Source organism: Brassica napus, chromosome A1, assembly GCF_020379485.1.
Source record: "Brassica napus cultivar Da-Ae chromosome A1, Da-Ae, whole genome shotgun sequence".
In the NCBI taxonomy this organism is placed as follows: domain Eukaryota; kingdom Viridiplantae; phylum Streptophyta; class Magnoliopsida; order Brassicales; family Brassicaceae; genus Brassica; species Brassica napus.
Window position 1 is genome coordinate 2443297 of NC_063434.1, and position 17779 is coordinate 2461075.

General features: G+C 35.6%; 6 protein-coding genes across 12 annotated transcripts; 5 read left to right on the top strand and 1 right to left on the bottom strand.

Moving 5' to 3' along the window:
* The first annotated feature begins 1572 nt into the window (after nt 1-1572).
* LOC106438508 (alpha-aminoadipic semialdehyde synthase) lies at nt 1573-8155 on the top strand. Of its 6 annotated transcripts, none has more exons than XM_013879689.3 (26): nt 1600-1717; nt 1857-1930; nt 2101-2409; nt 2656-2742; nt 2825-2954; nt 3210-3383; nt 3448-3530; nt 3608-3724; nt 3810-3885; nt 3950-4121; nt 4204-4300; nt 4392-4558; nt 4644-4704; nt 4957-5097; nt 5303-5650; nt 5728-5808; nt 6004-6069; nt 6152-6269; nt 6342-6471; nt 6578-6657; nt 6734-6892; nt 6977-7196; nt 7273-7381; nt 7461-7622; nt 7712-7781; nt 7872-8155. In XM_013879689.3, the coding sequence occupies exons 3-26, from the start codon at nt 2125-2127 to the stop codon at nt 7922-7924; spliced, it is 3186 nt and encodes a 1061-aa protein (XP_013735143.2). In that variant the 5' UTR covers nt 1600-1717; nt 1857-1930; nt 2101-2124; the 3' UTR covers nt 7925-8155. The 6 variants fall into 6 exon arrangements, with proteins under 6 accessions (XP_013735142.2, XP_013735143.2, XP_022550862.2 ...); XM_022695141.2 differs by having other exon boundaries at nt 4647-4704; XM_013879690.3 differs by having other exon boundaries at nt 1633-1717; nt 1857-1965.
* A 155-nt stretch (nt 8156-8310) lies between these two features.
* On the top strand, nt 8311-8699 carry BNAA01G03700D. The gene has a single exon (XM_013879687.3). It carries the CDS (start codon nt 8400-8402, stop codon nt 8583-8585), a length of 186 nt encoding a protein of 61 aa, XP_013735141.1. The 5' UTR covers nt 8311-8399; the 3' UTR covers nt 8586-8699.
* A 951-nt stretch (nt 8700-9650) lies between these two features.
* On the top strand, nt 9651-9999 carry LOC106441978. Its single transcript, XM_022695215.2, has one exon. The coding sequence runs from the start codon at nt 9702-9704 to the stop codon at nt 9885-9887; it is 186 nt and encodes a 61-aa protein (XP_022550936.2). The 5' UTR covers nt 9651-9701; the 3' UTR covers nt 9888-9999.
* A 632-nt stretch (nt 10000-10631) lies between these two features.
* LOC106438505 lies at nt 10632-11345 on the top strand. Its single transcript, XM_013879686.3, has one exon. The coding sequence runs from the start codon at nt 11058-11060 to the stop codon at nt 11241-11243; it is 186 nt and encodes a 61-aa protein (XP_013735140.2). The 5' UTR covers nt 10632-11057; the 3' UTR covers nt 11244-11345.
* Nucleotides 11346-11617: 272 nt separating this feature from the next.
* BNAA01G03730D lies at nt 11618-13880 on the bottom strand. The gene is made up of 6 exons (XM_013803438.3): nt 13284-13880; nt 12801-12898; nt 12689-12713; nt 12423-12543; nt 12193-12327; nt 11618-12099 (listed from the first exon to the last, which is right to left on the bottom strand). The coding sequence occupies exons 1-6, from the start codon at nt 13711-13713 to the stop codon at nt 11889-11891; spliced, it is 1020 nt and encodes a 339-aa protein (XP_013658892.1). The 5' UTR covers nt 13714-13880; the 3' UTR covers nt 11618-11888.
* A 664-nt stretch (nt 13881-14544) lies between these two features.
* LOC106371008 (rho GTPase-activating protein 7) lies at nt 14545-16443 on the top strand. Of its 2 annotated transcripts, none has more exons than XM_013811026.3 (6): nt 14545-14921; nt 15004-15106; nt 15237-15320; nt 15533-15649; nt 15732-15926; nt 16034-16443. In XM_013811026.3, the coding sequence occupies exons 1-6, from the start codon at nt 14803-14805 to the stop codon at nt 16097-16099; spliced, it is 684 nt and encodes a 227-aa protein (XP_013666480.1). In that variant the 5' UTR covers nt 14545-14802; the 3' UTR covers nt 16100-16443. The 2 variants fall into 2 exon arrangements, with proteins under 2 accessions (XP_013666480.1, XP_013666488.1); XM_013811034.3 differs by having other exon boundaries at nt 14546-14921; nt 15004-15100.
* Nucleotides 16444-17779: the final 1336 nt, after the last annotated feature.

The following is a 17779-nucleotide window of genomic DNA, read 5'->3' on the forward strand; positions in this document are numbered from 1 at the left end:
TATCAATGATACCAAAACAATGTTCAGGTTCACATTCACTTTTCAGATAATTAGTTAGATTAGTCTTGTAAAAATAATTATTCATTTTATGAAACTACGGACGTGTTGTACTACCAAACCTGCAAGCGTATCTATCAAAAATGTGTAGTACAGAGATGTTTGATGTCAAACTTCTGATGGATTCATTGTCATTGTCTCACGTTCCACTGTATATACTCTGAATTAGTCAAAATGTTTCTCTTGACATTCTCCTTCCTTGAACATATGCCATATTGAACATGGGCCTGTTTCAAGACAGCAGCTGAAGCCCAACCTTTGCAAATGTGACTATTTAAATAAGATCAATCTATTCCCCATCATAAGCCCAACTTACCCAACACTTTCAATAACACTATAGGAATCTACTTCGTTTCACCCAATTTAGCTCATCTGCCCTTGGTATTTTCGTATCAACTGCACTGTAACTACATAAAAATTAGATTCATGAATCAGACATGGGAACCACCTTGTAACCTTTTTTAGGTGCATATACTATAAAGTCATGATAAAACCAAAAGAAGATAGACGTAAAGAACACGGAAAATGGTAAGCGTCGTGATCTAAATGTAGGTTATTGCAAGTGAGTAACGTCTTCACTCTTCTCTTGTCTATTTCTCTTCTCATCAAACACGTAATACACTTTCCATTGGAGACAGACACCTTCAGTCCTATCCTGTATCACATCCACGTAATTGGTAGTGACGACGTTGTCCCTTTCCTTTTATTATTTTTCGTGAGATAGTAGTTTATTGCTATTTCCTTTGTTTAGTGCATTTGTCATTGTCTATTGCATTATTTAATAGAGTAGAATTGACGTGTCGATTATAGCGGAACAGGTTGAAATATTTGTAATACAAATATGATATGTCACGCTCACACATGTGTTAAATACACAAATGTCGGCGAGATTAATACTTCTAACTATTACTAATTTCTACTATTATGCCATAAGTCAAATGAAATATGTTATTGGAAATAACTTAGTATAAATTTAAATTATATAGTTTTTATATATCTATAGAAGTCATAACTTTTTTTATTTGTAATTTTTATTTGGATTATTCCTAAAAGTTTTTTACATTTTACATAACTTAATTATAATATCTTTATTTTATACCAAATTCAAAGTTTAATTTAATTTAATTTTCACATACATTTTAAATTTAGAAATAAAAAACTATGTAAATCAGTATTGTTACATTATAATGTTTTCAAATTACATTTTGTTACAAAAATTATAAATTTTATAGTAATAATATTATACGTCACACAAATATTATTATAAAATTAAATAAGATATAACACTAAATTATATTAATTTATTGATATATTTTATTATATAACCTAAAATATTTTTGTATTAAAAACATCTAGTTAATTCTTACAAATGATATTTTTTTAGAAAATTATATATATTTATTTATTTGGCTATACCTAAAACTGTGGGTTTATCACATTTTTTTGTATCGTCATAATCTTTATCCAAAATACGCCTATTACTATATCCACCTAATCATTTTTAAAAAGTTTTAAGCTAAATCATATACGTAACCGTAGCTTATAAAAGGACGTAAAAAGAAATAAAACTTGTTACTGCGCCTATACTCACTTCGGAAAAAAGGTTCCATCTTTCATAAACCAGTTCACAAGCATTGCATGATCAAAGTCATCGTTTTAGGTTCGTTCTTGATTTCATCTCACCATAACTGTCCTCTCCTAAATGAGCTTCAATTAATCTCCATCACACACTCTTTGTCTTTGCGATATTAAATAATAGTTTGATCTGCGTTCCTCTGTTCTTCTCTGCTCTGTTTCAGTTCTGTTTCGAGTCACCAATTAATCGCCAAAGATTTTCATTTTTATGCTCATAAATCGTTTGATTTCTCAATTGGTAAGCTTTCAATGATCTTCCTTTGTAAGGTTTAGGTAAGGACAGAACCGGACTCAATGATCTTCCTTTGGTTCTTTTTTGCTTGATCAAACTCAAACATCAACCGTTAATGTTGTTATTAAACATTACAGGAGTGTGAAATAGAGTTTTGTTGTTCCTCTCCTCTGCAGAGATTATAAACTTACAAGAAAAAGATGAATTCAAATGGCGGTGATAAGGAGAAGAAGAAGAAGCTAGGGAATGGAGTTGTGGGGATTCTAGCTGAAACCGTAAACAAATGGGAGAGAAGAACGCCACTAACACCATCTCATTGCGCTCGCCTTTTACACGGTGGAAAAGACAGAACAGGCGTTTCCCGCATTGTGGTTCAGCCATCTGCAAAGCGTATCCATCACGATGCCTTGTACGAAGACGTCGGTTGTGAAGTCTCTGATGATTTATCTGACTGTGGACTTATACTCGGAATCAAACAACCTGAGGTAATGTGACAATAGCATATTTAAAATTATATACTAAAATCAAAGGGGTTGGGTTAGTAGCACTCGAAGGATAACACAATACGGATTACCATTGGCCACTAGGGGATTTACAAGTGTCGGCATAGCTGGAGCCCACAGATTTGTCGGTTGATTTCGGTTGCTGGATACTGTGGTTAATTAAAAAAATGAATATATTAAATAATTTTTACTTGTTTATGAGATTTATTGTTTGTTGTTGTGTTGCAGCTAGAAATGATTCTTCCGGAGAGAGCATATGCTTTCTTTTCACACACTCACAAGGCACAGAAAGAAAACATGCCTTTGTTGGATAAAGTAACAACACTTTTTTCATTCATGTCTTTATTTCTATTTTAGTACATTTTAAGAGAGAATATCTAAGAATGTTGTAATACAGATTCTATCTGAGAGAGTGACGTTGTATGATTACGAGCTCATTGTTGGAGATCATGGGAAAAGACTTTTAGCATTTGGTCAATATGCAGGAAGAGCTGGTCTTGTTGACTTCTTACATGGACTAGGACAGAGTAAGAGTCTCTTGTTACTATTCTAATGAGTAAGAATATTTCTTTTTTTTTTTGGGTGTTGATGAATGTATTTTTTTGATGCAGGATCAGGGGCGGTCCTGGGCACAGCGGACTGAAACACCGGCTTAGGGCCCCCAAATTTTTTTAAAAAATTTACATAAGAAGGGGCCCCTAAATTTGTAAAAAAAATTTTTTTTATAAAACCCTTACTAAATTGTTTTAGGCCCCCAGCATCTCAGGGACGGCCCTGTGCAGGATATCTAAGTTTAGGATACTCAACGCCTTTCCTCTCGCTTGGCTCATCCTATATGTATTCATCATTGGCTGCAGCAAAAGCTGCTGTGATCTCTGTTGGTGAAGAGATTGCTAGCCAGGGATTGCCTTTAGGAATCTGCCCTCTTGTGTTTGTTTTCACCGGGACAGGAAACGGTAACTTTCTTTGATCCTTGAGGATGTTTCATTCAGTTCATTTATAACTTTCTTTATTTTTCAGTTTCTCTTGGGGCGCAAGAGATTTTCAAGCTTCTTCCTCATACTTTTGTTGAACCGAGCAAGCTTCCTGAACTGTTTGTAAGAGTAAGTGTAGCTTTGCTTTTTATTCATTTTTTTAAAGGTTACAAGTATAGGTTTATGAAATGTGTATTTATGCACAGGACAAAGGTGTTAGTCAAAATGGAAAATCAACAAAGCGAGTCCATCATGTATATGGTTGTATCAGTACAAGCCAAGACATGGTTGAACACCAAGATCCATCAAATTCATTTGATAAAGTAGCACTTTATTTAACAACTTTAGCTCCAGGGCCGTAACTTTTTGTTACACTACTATTAACTCTATTCATTCTTTTATCTCCAGGCTGACTATTATGTACACCCGGAACATTACAATCCAGTTTTCCATGAAAAGATCGCCCCTTATACATCAGTTCTTGGTTAGATCCTAATCTCTGCTTTGCCTTATAGTTCATGAGTTTAACTATAACACTCTCTGTGCAGTGAACTGTATGTACTGGGAGAAGAGGTTTCCACGTCTTCTGAGCACTAAACAGCTTCAAGATTTAACAGCAAAGGGATGTCCACTAGTGGGAATATGTGACATAACTTGTGATATAGGTGGCTCCATTGAGTTTGTTAACCGAGCTACTTTAATAGACTCCCCTTTCTTTAGGTAATATAAGCATTGAATGAGCATTCTTTTCAGTCTTGTACTTGCACTATCTGAAACTTTTTGAGTTTATAACTGTATACAGGTTTAATCCCATGAACAATTCATACTATCAAGACATGGATGGTAATGGTTTACTATGCATGGCCGTTGACATTCTACCAACAGAATTTGCAAAAGAGGTAATAATATTACAGTTTTTAGTACTTAGAATGTTTCTAAGGTTGGAACAACTTTGTAATGATTTGGAGTTTCTTGTGTTAATGGAAAAAGGCATCCCAGCATTTTGGAGATATTCTTTCTGAATTTGTCGGTAGTTTGGCTTCCATGACGGAAATTGAAAATCTACCGACACATCTGAAGAGGGCTTGCATAAGCTATAGAGGAGAGTTGACATCTTTGTATGAGTATATTCCACGTATGAGGAAGTCTGATCCAGAGTATGTTCTTCTTCATATACAATATCTGAAGTAACCATTAGGCTTCTTCTCTAAACTAAATTTTAATATTTATACACTTCAAAAGCAGAGAGACTCAAGATAACATCACCAACGGAGCTTCCAACCAGAGAACATACAACATATTGGTGAGTTTCGAAGATTTTTTTTTGTCTCATGTTGTCTGTTTCCAACCACAGAACATACAACATGAGATGAGCTCTTTGTACAAAGACCCAATATCTTGAGATAACTTATTTAAGGACAAGGTTTTAAATCAAGAAAGTAAATATAACTATTCCGAATCCTATGACTTAAGCAAATCTTTAGATATTTACAAACGTTTTGGAGATATGTCTCAGCTTCTTGTAATGATTTTTGACTGTGACAATGATGTGTAGGTATCTCTAAGTGGACACCTATTTGATAAGTTTCTGATAAACGAAGCTCTCGATATGATCGAAGCTGCCGGTGGCTCATTTCATTTGGCTAAATGTGAAATAGGACAAAGCGCAGATGCTGAGTCATACTCAGAACTTGAAGTAAGTTTTTTCTTCTGAATACTCCAATCATAAATAACGTGCAGCTGTCAATAATTTAATGTCAGGTTTAAGTTTGATGTCCTTCTCACTGTGTCCTAAAGTTTCTAGAACACGTAACCAAGCTACAAGCCAAAAAAGAATGTGGTCCACACTTTTTAACCTGTTCCCACTCGCTAAAGATTCCTTACATTATCTTATTATGTAGGTTGGTGCGGATGATAGGAAAGTATTGGATCAAATAATTGATTCATTAACTCGGTTAGCTAATCCAGATGATGAAGAAGACTATATAATATCTCCACGCAAAGAAACAAATAAAATTTCACTGAAGATTGGAAAAGTCCAGCAAGAAAACGAAGAGAAGCCTGAAGAAATGACAAAGAGATCAGCGGTTTTGATTCTTGGCGCTGGACGTGTTTGTCGTCCAGCTGCTGAGTTCTTAGCATCAGTCAGAAACATTTCATCACAGCAATGGTATAAGACTTATTTAGGAGGAGAACAAAGAGATGTTCATGTGATTGTTGCATCTCTTTATCTTAAGGATGCCAAAGAGGTATATACTAAACTAATCTTTTCAAGTGTCTTTATTATCTTCTTTTTTTTTTGCTGACGTGATTAAATATGTTGTAGACGGTTGAAGGTATGTCAGAAGTAGAAGCAGTTCAGTTAGATGTATCAGACAATGAAAGCCTCCTTAAGTATGTCTCTGAGGTATGTTCTCTTAGATTCTCTGTTCTTTTTTGAAGAACCCGTAATTCTCCCAGGCCCAAAACTATAACATATAATATTAGTTTTGTCCCAGCAGTCATTCGAACTGGAGACTGCTGACACAATAATGGTCAAAGTGTTTTTCGGTTGAGCTAACGACCTCCGATAATTTTCTTATTTTTTCGGTGTTTCCTACAGGTTGATGTTGTCCTAAGTTTATTACCTGCAAGTTGTCATGCTGCTGTTGCAAAGACATGCATTGAGGTACGGTACTACTCTCAAAACACTAAAAATGCTTTCAGTGGTTTCCTGATTCAAAGTCTCTGTGTTCCTCTTTGTGATTCAGCTGAAGAAACATCTTATCACTGCTAGCTATGTTGATGATGAAACTTCCATGTTACATGAGAAGGCTAAGAGTGCTGGGATTACAATTCTTGGCGAAATGGGACTGGACCCTGGAATCGGTATGACATCTCACAACATAGTTTTTCAGTTTTTACTAAATTAGAAGGTGATCCATATAATGAAACTTGCAGATCACATGATGGCAATGAAAATGATCAACGAGGCACATATCAGAAAAGGTAAAGTAAAGTCTTTCACCTCTTACTGTGGTGGTCTTCCCTCTCCTGCTGCAGCAAACAATCCATTAGCATATAAATTTAGGTATCTTGTCTTCCACGCCATTAATAATAACAAACTCTCCTCTGTGTTCCACATTAAAATATCATTTCATGATCACACTTACTTAATGACATCTCTATATTTTCAGCTGGAATCCTGCTGGAGCCATTAGAGCTGGCCGCAACCCTGCCAAATACAAAAGCAACGGCGACACAATACATGTTGATGGTAATGATAAACAAAGGAGATTGAATTAAGTTGAGTTTTAGTACACTTCTGTTTAACCAAGCAACATAAACTGCAGGGGAGGATCTGTATGATTCAGCCACAAGATTCAGAGTACCTAACCTTCCAGCTTTTGCATTGGAGTGTCTCCCAAACCGGAACTCCTTGGTTTACGGGGAACATTATGGCATTGAGAGTGAAGCATCAACTATATTTCGTGGAACTCTCAGATACGAAGGCATGTAACTCCATAATCATAACTCACATCTTACGTATGAAGGTTCTAACACTTGTTTTTTTATTTTTTCTGGTTTTGTTACAGGGTTTAGTATGATCATGTCAACACTTTCGAAACTCGGTTTCTTTGACAATGAAGCAAATCAACTACTTTCCAGTGGAAAGAGTATTACATTTGGTGCTCTGTTAAGTAATGTTCTAGTGAAGGATGCAGAGGCTCTAGACGGAGAAGAAGAGATCAGCAAGAGGATTATCAAGCTTGGACATTCTAAGGAGAGTGCAGACAAAGCTGCCAAAACAATTGTGTAAGCTGATTCTCCATGTTGTTGTCAAATCTTCTCTGGAACATAACGTAAGGCTGATTCTTTTTTGGTGTGTTAGATTCTTGGGGTATCACGAAGAGAGGGAGATTCCTTCATTGTGTAAAAGTGTGTTTGATGCAACTTGCTACCTAATGGAAGAGAAGCTAGCCTATTCCGGAAATGAGCAGGTGGTCTCTCATTGATAACTTTGCTTGTCTCTTTCTTGCACTTGGTGTTGTTTGCTGACATATTACTTTATGTTTTCAGGATATGGTGCTTCTGCATCACGAAGTAGAAGTGGAGTTCCCTGAAAGCAAACGCACGGAGAAGCACAGTGCAACTCTCTTGGAGTTTGGGGAGATCAAGAACGGGCAAATGACGACTGCTATGGCCAAGACCGTTGGGATCCCTGCAGCTATTGGAGCTCTGGTTCTTACACTCATCACCACTTTTCACTGTCTTTAGACTACTCTTAAGATACACTTTTAAACATTTGATTTTGATGCTGTGTGGTGCAGTTGTTAATTGAAGACAAGATCAAGACAAGAGGAGTCTTAAGACCTCTCGAACCTGAGGTTTATTTGCCAGGTAACTTTGGGTCTCAACTTCAAAACTAGTGATATGTTTTCAGATGAACACAGTGATGTTGAACTAGTGATTTTGTGGTGGTATGTACAGCTTTGGATATATTGCAAGCTTATGGTATAAAACTGATGGAGAAGACAGAATGATTTTCTTTTTCTTGAAGAACTCTTTATACTGTTTCTCTATAGCTTGGAGACTAAGCTGAAGAAGACGGAGAGGAACTCTGTAGATACATGTATTATATGTTGTATAATATGATGAATGTATGTACAAAAGAACTTGTGTCCACATCTATCAGTGGACGTATAGTAAGTGATCATATTATATGTGTATACATACAAATATTTAAATAATTGTTAAGCCTAAATTGATTGTTATTTCCAAGTGCGTCATTGAACACCTCAAATAGCTTTCCAAGACAAGACTCTTTGCCCTTTACCAATTCACCTTCCCTTCGTATTGACTGTTGATATAATCTTGGAAAGTGTTGATTTTGACTAACTTGATCAAATCCCATCTATAAATTCACCCACCTCTTCAGCAATTTTTATTCGCATTCCAAAACAAAACCTTCTTTCACTCATATTTAAACTAAACTCATATCTTCAAAATTTTAAGAAAATGGACAAGAAAAATGATAGTGCAAAGTCTGGTAATGCAGCACAAACTGGTGGCACTGGATCTGGTTCGGGGAACATGGTGGCGCCGGGGACTGGAGGTGCAGTTCAGATACCTCGAGATGCTTTTGAGGCTAACACTAAGGCTTATTTTGACAACCTTCATGCCAATGACAAGGCAACTAACTGAGAAGTGTTTAGTGGTTAAATAAGAATGATGATCAGCTTCTTTGTTGTTATGCTCATATGATGTGATTCTCCTATTGTGATCACAATTTAATAAATAAAATGAGTTATTATTTCTCTTGCTTTTCTTTTCTTGTTCTATAATTTATCGTTTACTAGAGCTTGATATAAATTATCTTACGTACTGTCGCCAATGGCATTGTATAACTTTTCAACAATGACTTTATCTCTTCAACAAAATTCAGATTAATTTTACAATAATATTGATTGGTTGATTTGGTTCATGTCATCTCCGTGTTTATATAAAAAACTTCATATGATATACCAAACAAATATAATTAGATTATTGAAATGTAACTGGAAACTTTGAAGTATACACTATTTTATATATGTACATCAAATGTAAAATTCATTTGAATAATTTCATACCATACTAAGTTAAGCAAAATAAAAAACACTAAATTTAATGCTAAAAGGTGATTAAAGTTTAGCTAATTTCAACTCGGATTGCTACTTATTCCCCTCCCCATGAAGCTTTATTGGTTTGTTCGCCTATACTTTCATGTTTATACAATACAATGTCATTTTAAAACATGAATACTATAGTTCTGCACGGGATAAATGACAGAATGGTTTTCTGTTGTCGAAAAATTCTGTATATTGTTTCTCTATAACTTGAAGAAGATGGAGAGATAAGATAAAAACCTAGGATTGCGAGAGGAACTTTGTAGACTGTAGATATATGTGTGTACAAAAGAACTTGTGCCCACCAATCTCAGTAGATGTACGTATAGTAAGTGATCATAAATATGTGTATACAAATTTTAAATAGTAAATATTAAGCATAATATTATAGTTATTTCCAAGTGTCATTGACACCCCAAGTAGCTTTCCAAGACAAGAATCTTGCCCTTTACCTATCCACTTTCACTTCGTATTGACTGAAAAAAAAACAATGGGTTTTGTTGATATTATCTTGGAAAGTGTTGATTTTGACTAACTTGATCAAATCCCATCTATAAATTCACTCACCTCTTCATCAGTTTCACATTCCGAATCAAAACCTCATTTCACTCTCAAGATACTAAAGCTTAACTCATATCTTTAAGTGTTCAAGAAAATGGACAAGAAAGATAATGGTGCTAAATCTGGTAATGTAGCACAATCCGGTTGCACTGGATCTGTTACGGGGAATATGGTGGCGCCAGGGACTGGAGGTGCAGTTCAGACACCTCGGGATGCTTTTGAAGCTAACACCAAGGCTTATTTTGACAACCTTCATAACAAGGACAAGGCTACTAAGTGAGAAGTGTGTAGTGGTTAAATAAGAATAATCAGCACCTTTGTTGTTATGCTCCTGTGATGTGATTTTCCTATTATGATCACAATTTAATTAAATAAAATGAGTTATTATTTCTCTTGTTTTTCTTTCCTTGTTCTGTAATTTATCGAATACTAGAGCATTCTATTACACTGCATTAATCTTTCTTTGGTCACTTCACAAGCATTTTTTAAGTCTTACGACAAAGTTTTAATTAATTTTACAATAGTATTTGTTAAAGGTGGCTTTCTATATCAGTTTTAAACAAAATTTATAATAGTTTTTACATATTGGTTGATAGTTTACGTTAACCCTGCGGATTGAACCGTACCAGACAGAAACGAACGAATGTTTCGGTTCACTTTTGGTTAAGAGTTTGGTTTGGTTCAGAATGCTTTTCAAAATCAATTTGGTTTTGGTTAGGTTCGTCTTGGTTTAACGAACTGAACGGTTAACCAATTTTTCTAAAGTATTTCAAAACTGAACCAGTTTATACCGAAACTGGACCGATGTTAGCCATCTTAATAAATGTAACCGAATTCAATTGAAAATATCTGATTTTAACCGAATTTTCATTTTTTCTACAAAAATATTTTTGGTTTATTTCGGTCTTGAAACAGAAACCGAAATGAACCGATAACCGACAACCGAACCAAAATGTTATTCGGTTAATTTTAGAATTGTTTTTTAAAAAAAATCTGTTAACCGAAAATCCCAGGCCTAGTTCACGTTATCATCTCGTGTTTGATAAGTTTTCTTATTGTCGTCAATGGCAATATATATGTGTGTATGAATGCGTGTACAAATCTCAATGGACGTAGAATAAGTGATCATATTATATGTGTATACAAAACTATAAGTAATTGTTAAGCCTAATATGGATGTTATTTCCAAGTGTCATTGAACACCTCCAAGTAGCTTTCCAAGACCAGACTCTTGCCCTTTACCAATTCACTTCCACTTCGTATTGACTGAAAAAAAAACCCAATGGTTTTGTTGATATAATCTTGGGAAATGTTGATTTTGACTAACTTGATCAAATCCCATCTATAAATTCACCCACCTCTTCATCGGTTTCATTCACATTCCGAATCAAAACCTCATATCACTCTCCACAAATTAAAGCTTACCTCATATTTTTAAGAGATCAAGAAAATGGACAAGAAAGACGATTGTGCTAAATCTGGTAACGTAGCACAAACTGGTGTGGCTGGATCTGGTTCGGGTCATATGGTGGCGCCAGGGACTGGAGGTGCAGTTCAGATACCTAGGGATGCTTTCGAAGCTAACACTAAGGCCTATTTTGACGACCTTCATGCCAAGGACAAGGCAACCAAGTGAGAAGTGTTTAGTGGTTTAAAATAATAACCAGCACCTTCTTTCTTTATGATGTGACTCTCCTATTATGATCATAATTTTAAATAAAATGAGTTATTATATTTCTATTTCTTCTCTCTTCTATAATTTATTAGGCTACCATTAATCCTTCTTGGTCGGTTAGCACTAAAAACTCTTAACAAGCATTTTATTAGTCTTCCAACAAATTTGAGATTAGTTTTACAATAGTTTTGAGATGGCTTTATATATCAGTCTTCAACATAATTTAGATTAGTTTTTACATATTGGCTGAAAGTTAAACGTTATCATCTTATGTTTGATAAGTAGTCTTCAAAAAAGTTTATAGATTGACATTAGCTCATGTTGTTATCCTTGGATTTATAAAGTAACCTCATATGATATAGTAAACACTTAAATTATACATTATCTTACATATGTGCAGTACAGATAGTGAAAAAAATTTAGTGATACCAAACTAATTTTAGCAACAAAAAAGAAGTAATTTAATGCTAAAAGGTGACAGTTTTTAGCTAATTTCATCTCTGGTTGCTAACTTATTCATCCCATCAAGATTTCTTGGCTTGTTCTGTCTTCTTTCATGTTTATACAATACAATGTAACATTGAAACAGCAATAGTATAAATGTTTTTAACACTTTGTTACTACCCATGAGAGAATCTGCTGCTCCACTTCTTCCCAATTACGAACTCTAGTCACCAGAGGATGTCTGTCCACAGACTCAGTTTTGGACCAAGGGTATGAGTTTTCATAGTCAAAGAGGAGAACCTTCATTCCAATGTTAGCGCATTCCTCTGCATATCTAGGGTTATCATCAATCAATATCTCTGCTCCAAATGATCTGCAATTTCCAATTCTTGGATTATTAATTAGCCCATCAAATCACATGCAAGATTGTATCAAATATTTTAATGAGATGATTCTCTGTATGCACCTGCAGATTTCAGACTTGGGTTTAGACTCTCCATGAAGAGCAAAATGGTTCCCGAAATGAATATGTTTAAACAATCCTGGGAAATGCATATCGAGCCACTCAAGTGTGTGATCCTTTATCGCATTCTGCCGGGACCTATCCAGTGATATAAAAAAACAGAACACGGGTTTTTAGAATTAACTGGTCAAGATTTTAGTAGAGAGGAGGAGGTCACAGAGCATGGCACTTACGTCACAACTGAGAGCTCGCAGTATCTTGATAGCTTGTGAAGAGTCGTATGTGCACCTGGAAGAGGATGGATCCCTTTCTTGAAATATGATGTCTTAAAGAATTCATGAACTCGTAAGTCAGCTGCAGGACAAGAAACATTTTAAACATAACAACATGATTAGGTGTCGCACTGAAACGAAAAAACGTATTGAGAGCATTAGAGAAACTCATCAGCTAGCCCCCTTGATTAATGCATATAAGCTACAAGATGGCCAAGACTAACTACCTTCATTCCGAGAGCAGTTCCATATCTGCAACAAAGAAAAATAAGAAGACACAAGTTTAAGGGGCATATCCAGACAAGAAATCTGTGTTGGGGAAGCTCTCTAGTTTCATACCCTGAAGAACTCGTAGACATGGTATTCAGAGACAGTATGGTTAGACAAGTAGCGGTCGGCAATGAACTTGTTAAGTGCCGAGACAAAGTTTCCAAGAACTGCTTACATAAAAAGACCATAAGATGAAGCAAAGCTTTTAGTATAATGGTTTTGAATAAAGAGAGAAAAACTTATGATGTTAGTGTACGAAAGCAAGGGATTAGAGTTATCAGCAAACGAAAGAATCCCATCAAACCAAGGCAACACTTAAATCTCGAGTTGGAAACAGAATCACATGAGAAAAGATTCAAAGATGTCAGTTTTAAGACACAGTTCAAAGCAGTTCCTCGTATGATCTCCATTATTACACAACATCCAGAATATCACTCATAGACTGTAAAGTCTAAAACTTTTTCAAGAACCCATTTTAACATAACATTTTTAAAACGATCTCTCCCTGTAAAACAAGATCATCAAAGAATGAAGGGAACAACATTACTATACCCTCATCAATGTCAACAGCCACAACAATCTTATCATTCCCTTGCAACCTCGTCGTGTTACCAACTCCACGTCCATCCGCTAAGTCAGTGGTTCCGCCCCCGCCGCGGCGTTGTTCTTCCCCCCTCGGGCCATGGAGAAGGCGACGATGCAGAGATAAAGCTCGAGCCTTTAGATCAGCCTTCTTGTGAGGAGAAGCATCAAAACAGCTTCTTACGGTTGTTGTTGTTGTTAACCCATTGGTCTTTCCGCCGCCTTCATAAACCTTGAACAAGCCGTTAGAAATGGGATTGAGTCTGTGAACGAAGAAGCCTCCACCGATGGATCGAGTGTGGAGCGATCGCAAGGGATCGGTGCAAGCAGCAGCAGAAGACATTAGGGATTGTGAATCGAATCGTGAGATTCTTCTGGAGATGGAGTGTCTCTTTAACATAACGAGATCTCTCTCTCACATTACACCATCCACTATCCAATTTCAATCCCCCAATCGAATTCGAGGAACAAAATGATAAAAGCTTTTTAAAGAAAAGAAAAAAAGCAAATCTATAAGAGCTCCTCCAACGTAATAATCATGCATTGAAGCACTTTGCTAGGAGGTACTTAATTAGCCTTTTTAATTAAAATTAAAGTAAGATAATAACACAATATACTATATCCCCCTACAATTACGCCGTGGCCTCTACCAATTGAACGGCGAAATAAAAGACACACATCTTAATAGGTCGGTCTGAATCCTATGAATTCTGTTTTGTTTTGTTTTGAATGTCTTAATTTTTTTTTTTTATTTGACATCCTTTTTTTTCACTTATTTTGACATTTTTTAATTAAAAATATACAGTATAACTTCTTTAAATTAATATTTTATAAATTAATATATACTACAAATATACTAAATTAAGTTTTTGATTCAATTAGTATATTGATAAATTAATATTTTTATAAATTAATAAAAAAAATTATAGTTTTCGTGTAGTCCCAACATTATTTAATTTATGGAGGTTAAACAAATGATTGTTGTTAAAAAAAAGCAACTGAGCCGGTTTAGTCAAATTGATTTATTTGATTTTTAGATGGTTCACTCATTTGATATGTACGATTGGAATCTTACATTACATCATCTCATTACATGTTTGCAGTCAGGTTTTTTTTTTGAATCCGATACCGATCCAAAAAGTGAAAGTTAGATATTTTCATTTCACTTTCATGTGTGTGTATGTTTATTCGTCATCATCATCATAAAAACCGAAAGTGATTTTAAGAGAGACAGAGACATAAGTGTGAAATGAAAAATGAGCACCGAGTCAAAGTGTTGTCTCAGACACGAATAAATTCTCTTCTTTTTCCTTTTTCAGCTTTTTTTCCTATTTATTTCATTTTTTTTTGTCGCAAAATCATTTAAAGCGACAGGTAGGCCAAAAACAAGGAGAGTAGTGTGTGAAGTGAAGTGTGAGCCCAACCACCACCCTCAAAGCTGGAAAACTTTGTTCTTTTCTTTCTTCTTCTTCTTCCGCTCCGACCAAAGATGCTTTGTCTCAAATCCGAAGCCCTCCGTGAAGATCAGACCTTAGCTTCCTCTTCTTCTTCTTCTCCCAGCATCGATCGTACCGCCGCAAATGCCACTTTTCGTATTCCCATCAACTGGTACTACTCTCTCTAAATCTACTTCATTCTTCTTTCACTGTGCTTCGTTTGACTCTCTCTCGTTTTTTTGCTGACGTGGCAGGGGAAGCTCGATCCGGAGGTATTTGAAAAAGACTGGTACTTTCTCAAGAAGATCTTACTCCTCTGGAGATGGCTCTTTGTATTTTCCTGATCTAGATGTAAATGTACCTCTCTTACTCTCCATTTTGATTTCTTTGTTTGTTTGTGGTTACGCAGTTAATCTAGGGCTTTTGAGGGTTTAGTATTTAATCTGTTTTTTTTTATTTAATTTGGGTATGTTTTTTTCTGTTGCAGAATGAAAGCAAGATTCTTGATCAAACTAGTGGTAGATTTGAAGGTAAAAGTAGAGTCTGGTACAAATGTGAGCTTGAACAAGATGTAAGTCTTTCAGATCCCATTACTTGTCCTTGTCCTTGTCCTAGTGCTTGTGGTCTTAACCCTCTTGATATCAACTAATCTGCTGGTTTTTTGTTTATCACATTTTTACAACTCTTCTCATTTACATAGTTACATGAACTTTGAAAAACATTAAAAAAAAAGTTTGATATTTTTTTGTCTTCATCCTTAATTGTGTGTTTGGGATGATACAGATTAAGAAGCTGCAGCAGCAGTTACAAGAAGAGATAAACTTACGTTTAGCTCTAACGAGTGCTGTTGAGCACTCTAGTTCTCCCTTTATGGAATCACCTTGTCAACTTCCTGATAAGGTCTCAATATACTTTCTCCAACGTTTATATTTTCTTTGTTGCTTTTGAATCTCCTTATAAAAAACACTCTTAAAATTTGCAGGCACAAGAGCTTTTGGACAGCTTAGCCGTACTGGAGATCACAGTGTCAAAGCTTGAGCAAGAATCAGTTTCCTTGAGATATTTACTAAGGCAAGAGAAGAACGAACGGCGTCTCACTGAGATTCTACAAAAGAAGAAGTCTCATTATTGTGCGCCTTCAAAGCTCACTAATGCACAAAGTTTCCCTAACAAGTTGGTATGAATGACTCTCTATTCAAAAGGTTTTTTTTCTACTGTTGTGTATTCTTTGGTTCTAATGTTTTTAAGTCTTTAACAGTTTCTTCCTTCTGTATTGACTCACAGGTGACAAGGAAAAGAGAGAGTAAACAAGTGGTTTCTGTGGATGATGAAGCTTTACAAATAGACTGAAGAAGAATAGAAAGATTGATGTCATCTTAGCCATATCCAGATTGCTTGATCTATAGTCCCTGGGCTAAATCTTTCAAAAAGTCTTCTAAGTTTCTTCATCACCCTCCTGGTGTGTTAGAATTTGCCTTCCAGACTCCACAAACTGGTCCCTGAGCATTGCTACATCGAAATCTTTGAAAGAATACACAGCTCTTCTACCTACTGCAAGCTCTGTTCTATATTTGCTTAGAAAGAGTAAGGTTATGCCTTGTAGGAGCAGCAATGAGAAGCTCATATCTACTCTATCGAAACATAGAATGCATTGTTGTTATCACTTGGCAAATCAATTGATCATTTATTCTATTTTTTTGGCTTTTTACTTCTCTAGTTTTCTTGCTGTCATTTTTGACTTGGACAACGAGTGATGAGAATCTTCATCAGATCACAAGTAAAGCTGCCTTAAGAGTTAAATCAACTGGAAAGCTTAAGTCATGAGCTAGCTAGGTCCGTTTGTGTTTGTACGTGGACTTAACAACTAGGCCTCAAAAACATAGATTAACCGTTTTTATTTTACGAGATTTTAGTACTCACTTAACATTTTAGCAGGGTTTTGAAAACTTAATTAACATTCTATTTGTTTACATTCACGTAACGAATTCAATAATAAAAACGAAATTAAAGATTAATATTAAACAGTCCTATAGCTGCCTTACTTGCGTGCTCCAGTAACGGTTATGATGTAGATACACTCATAACAGAACAAGCGATTTAAAGAAATTAGGAGCAATGATAGATTTAGTTTTAAGTTTGCGTTTACTGCTGGTAATTTCATTTACTTTCTGGTCTCTGAAGAATATATCTGATTAATTCAAACATTAAGTTGTATATAGACGCAATTGATTGGTCTATTGAAGAGAATAAATATTGTTTCTTACCATGTAAAAATTAGAAATTCCTGTATAATTATATAGTGATTCCATGTAATTTCGTTTCTTTAATTAAAATACATTGTATTCTATAATTTTTGAACTAAATTAACATATGATTAAAATTAAGAAATCTCTTCTCTGTTTGATCCAAATTTTCATGTTTCTTGCTGTGTGAATCGAAAATAATGGGCCTTATATAGCCTGTACCTTTAAGCTTGTCCACGAATCAAGGCATGACCCAATGTTACGCACGTGTGAGTTGTTTCAGACCGCACGGGAAAAAAATAGAAGTCATTTGAAAACAGACATAGGTTTGTAAGAGAGGGAAAAAATAGAAGGAATACGAAACCATCCTCTTTCTTGGACTGTTCACTCACTCTCTCTCACTGTTTTTTCAAGCATAGATCGCTCGGCCCTGTTGTCTGTTGGCGTCTCCATCTCGATTGCTCGCACCCTGTTTCTCCCTATCTATTCCACAAAGGAATCGCATAAGCTCTCGAGATTGTTCTCACCTTTCTACTTTCACTTCTTAGCAATGAGGTTTCTCTCTGAACTTGGATCCCTCAAGAGATGAAGAGCACAGAGCCCGTTAGGGTTGCCGTCAACATACGGCCCTTGAAGGGATGCACCGATTGCATCACTGTCACACCTGATGAGCCACAGGTATTGTCACATCCCGGGCCCGAGCCCAATTTTTAGTGACAAGGCCCGTGATGATTTGGCCCATGTAGAGAAAACCCTAGGGTTTTCCCCTTCCTCTTCTATAAAAAGG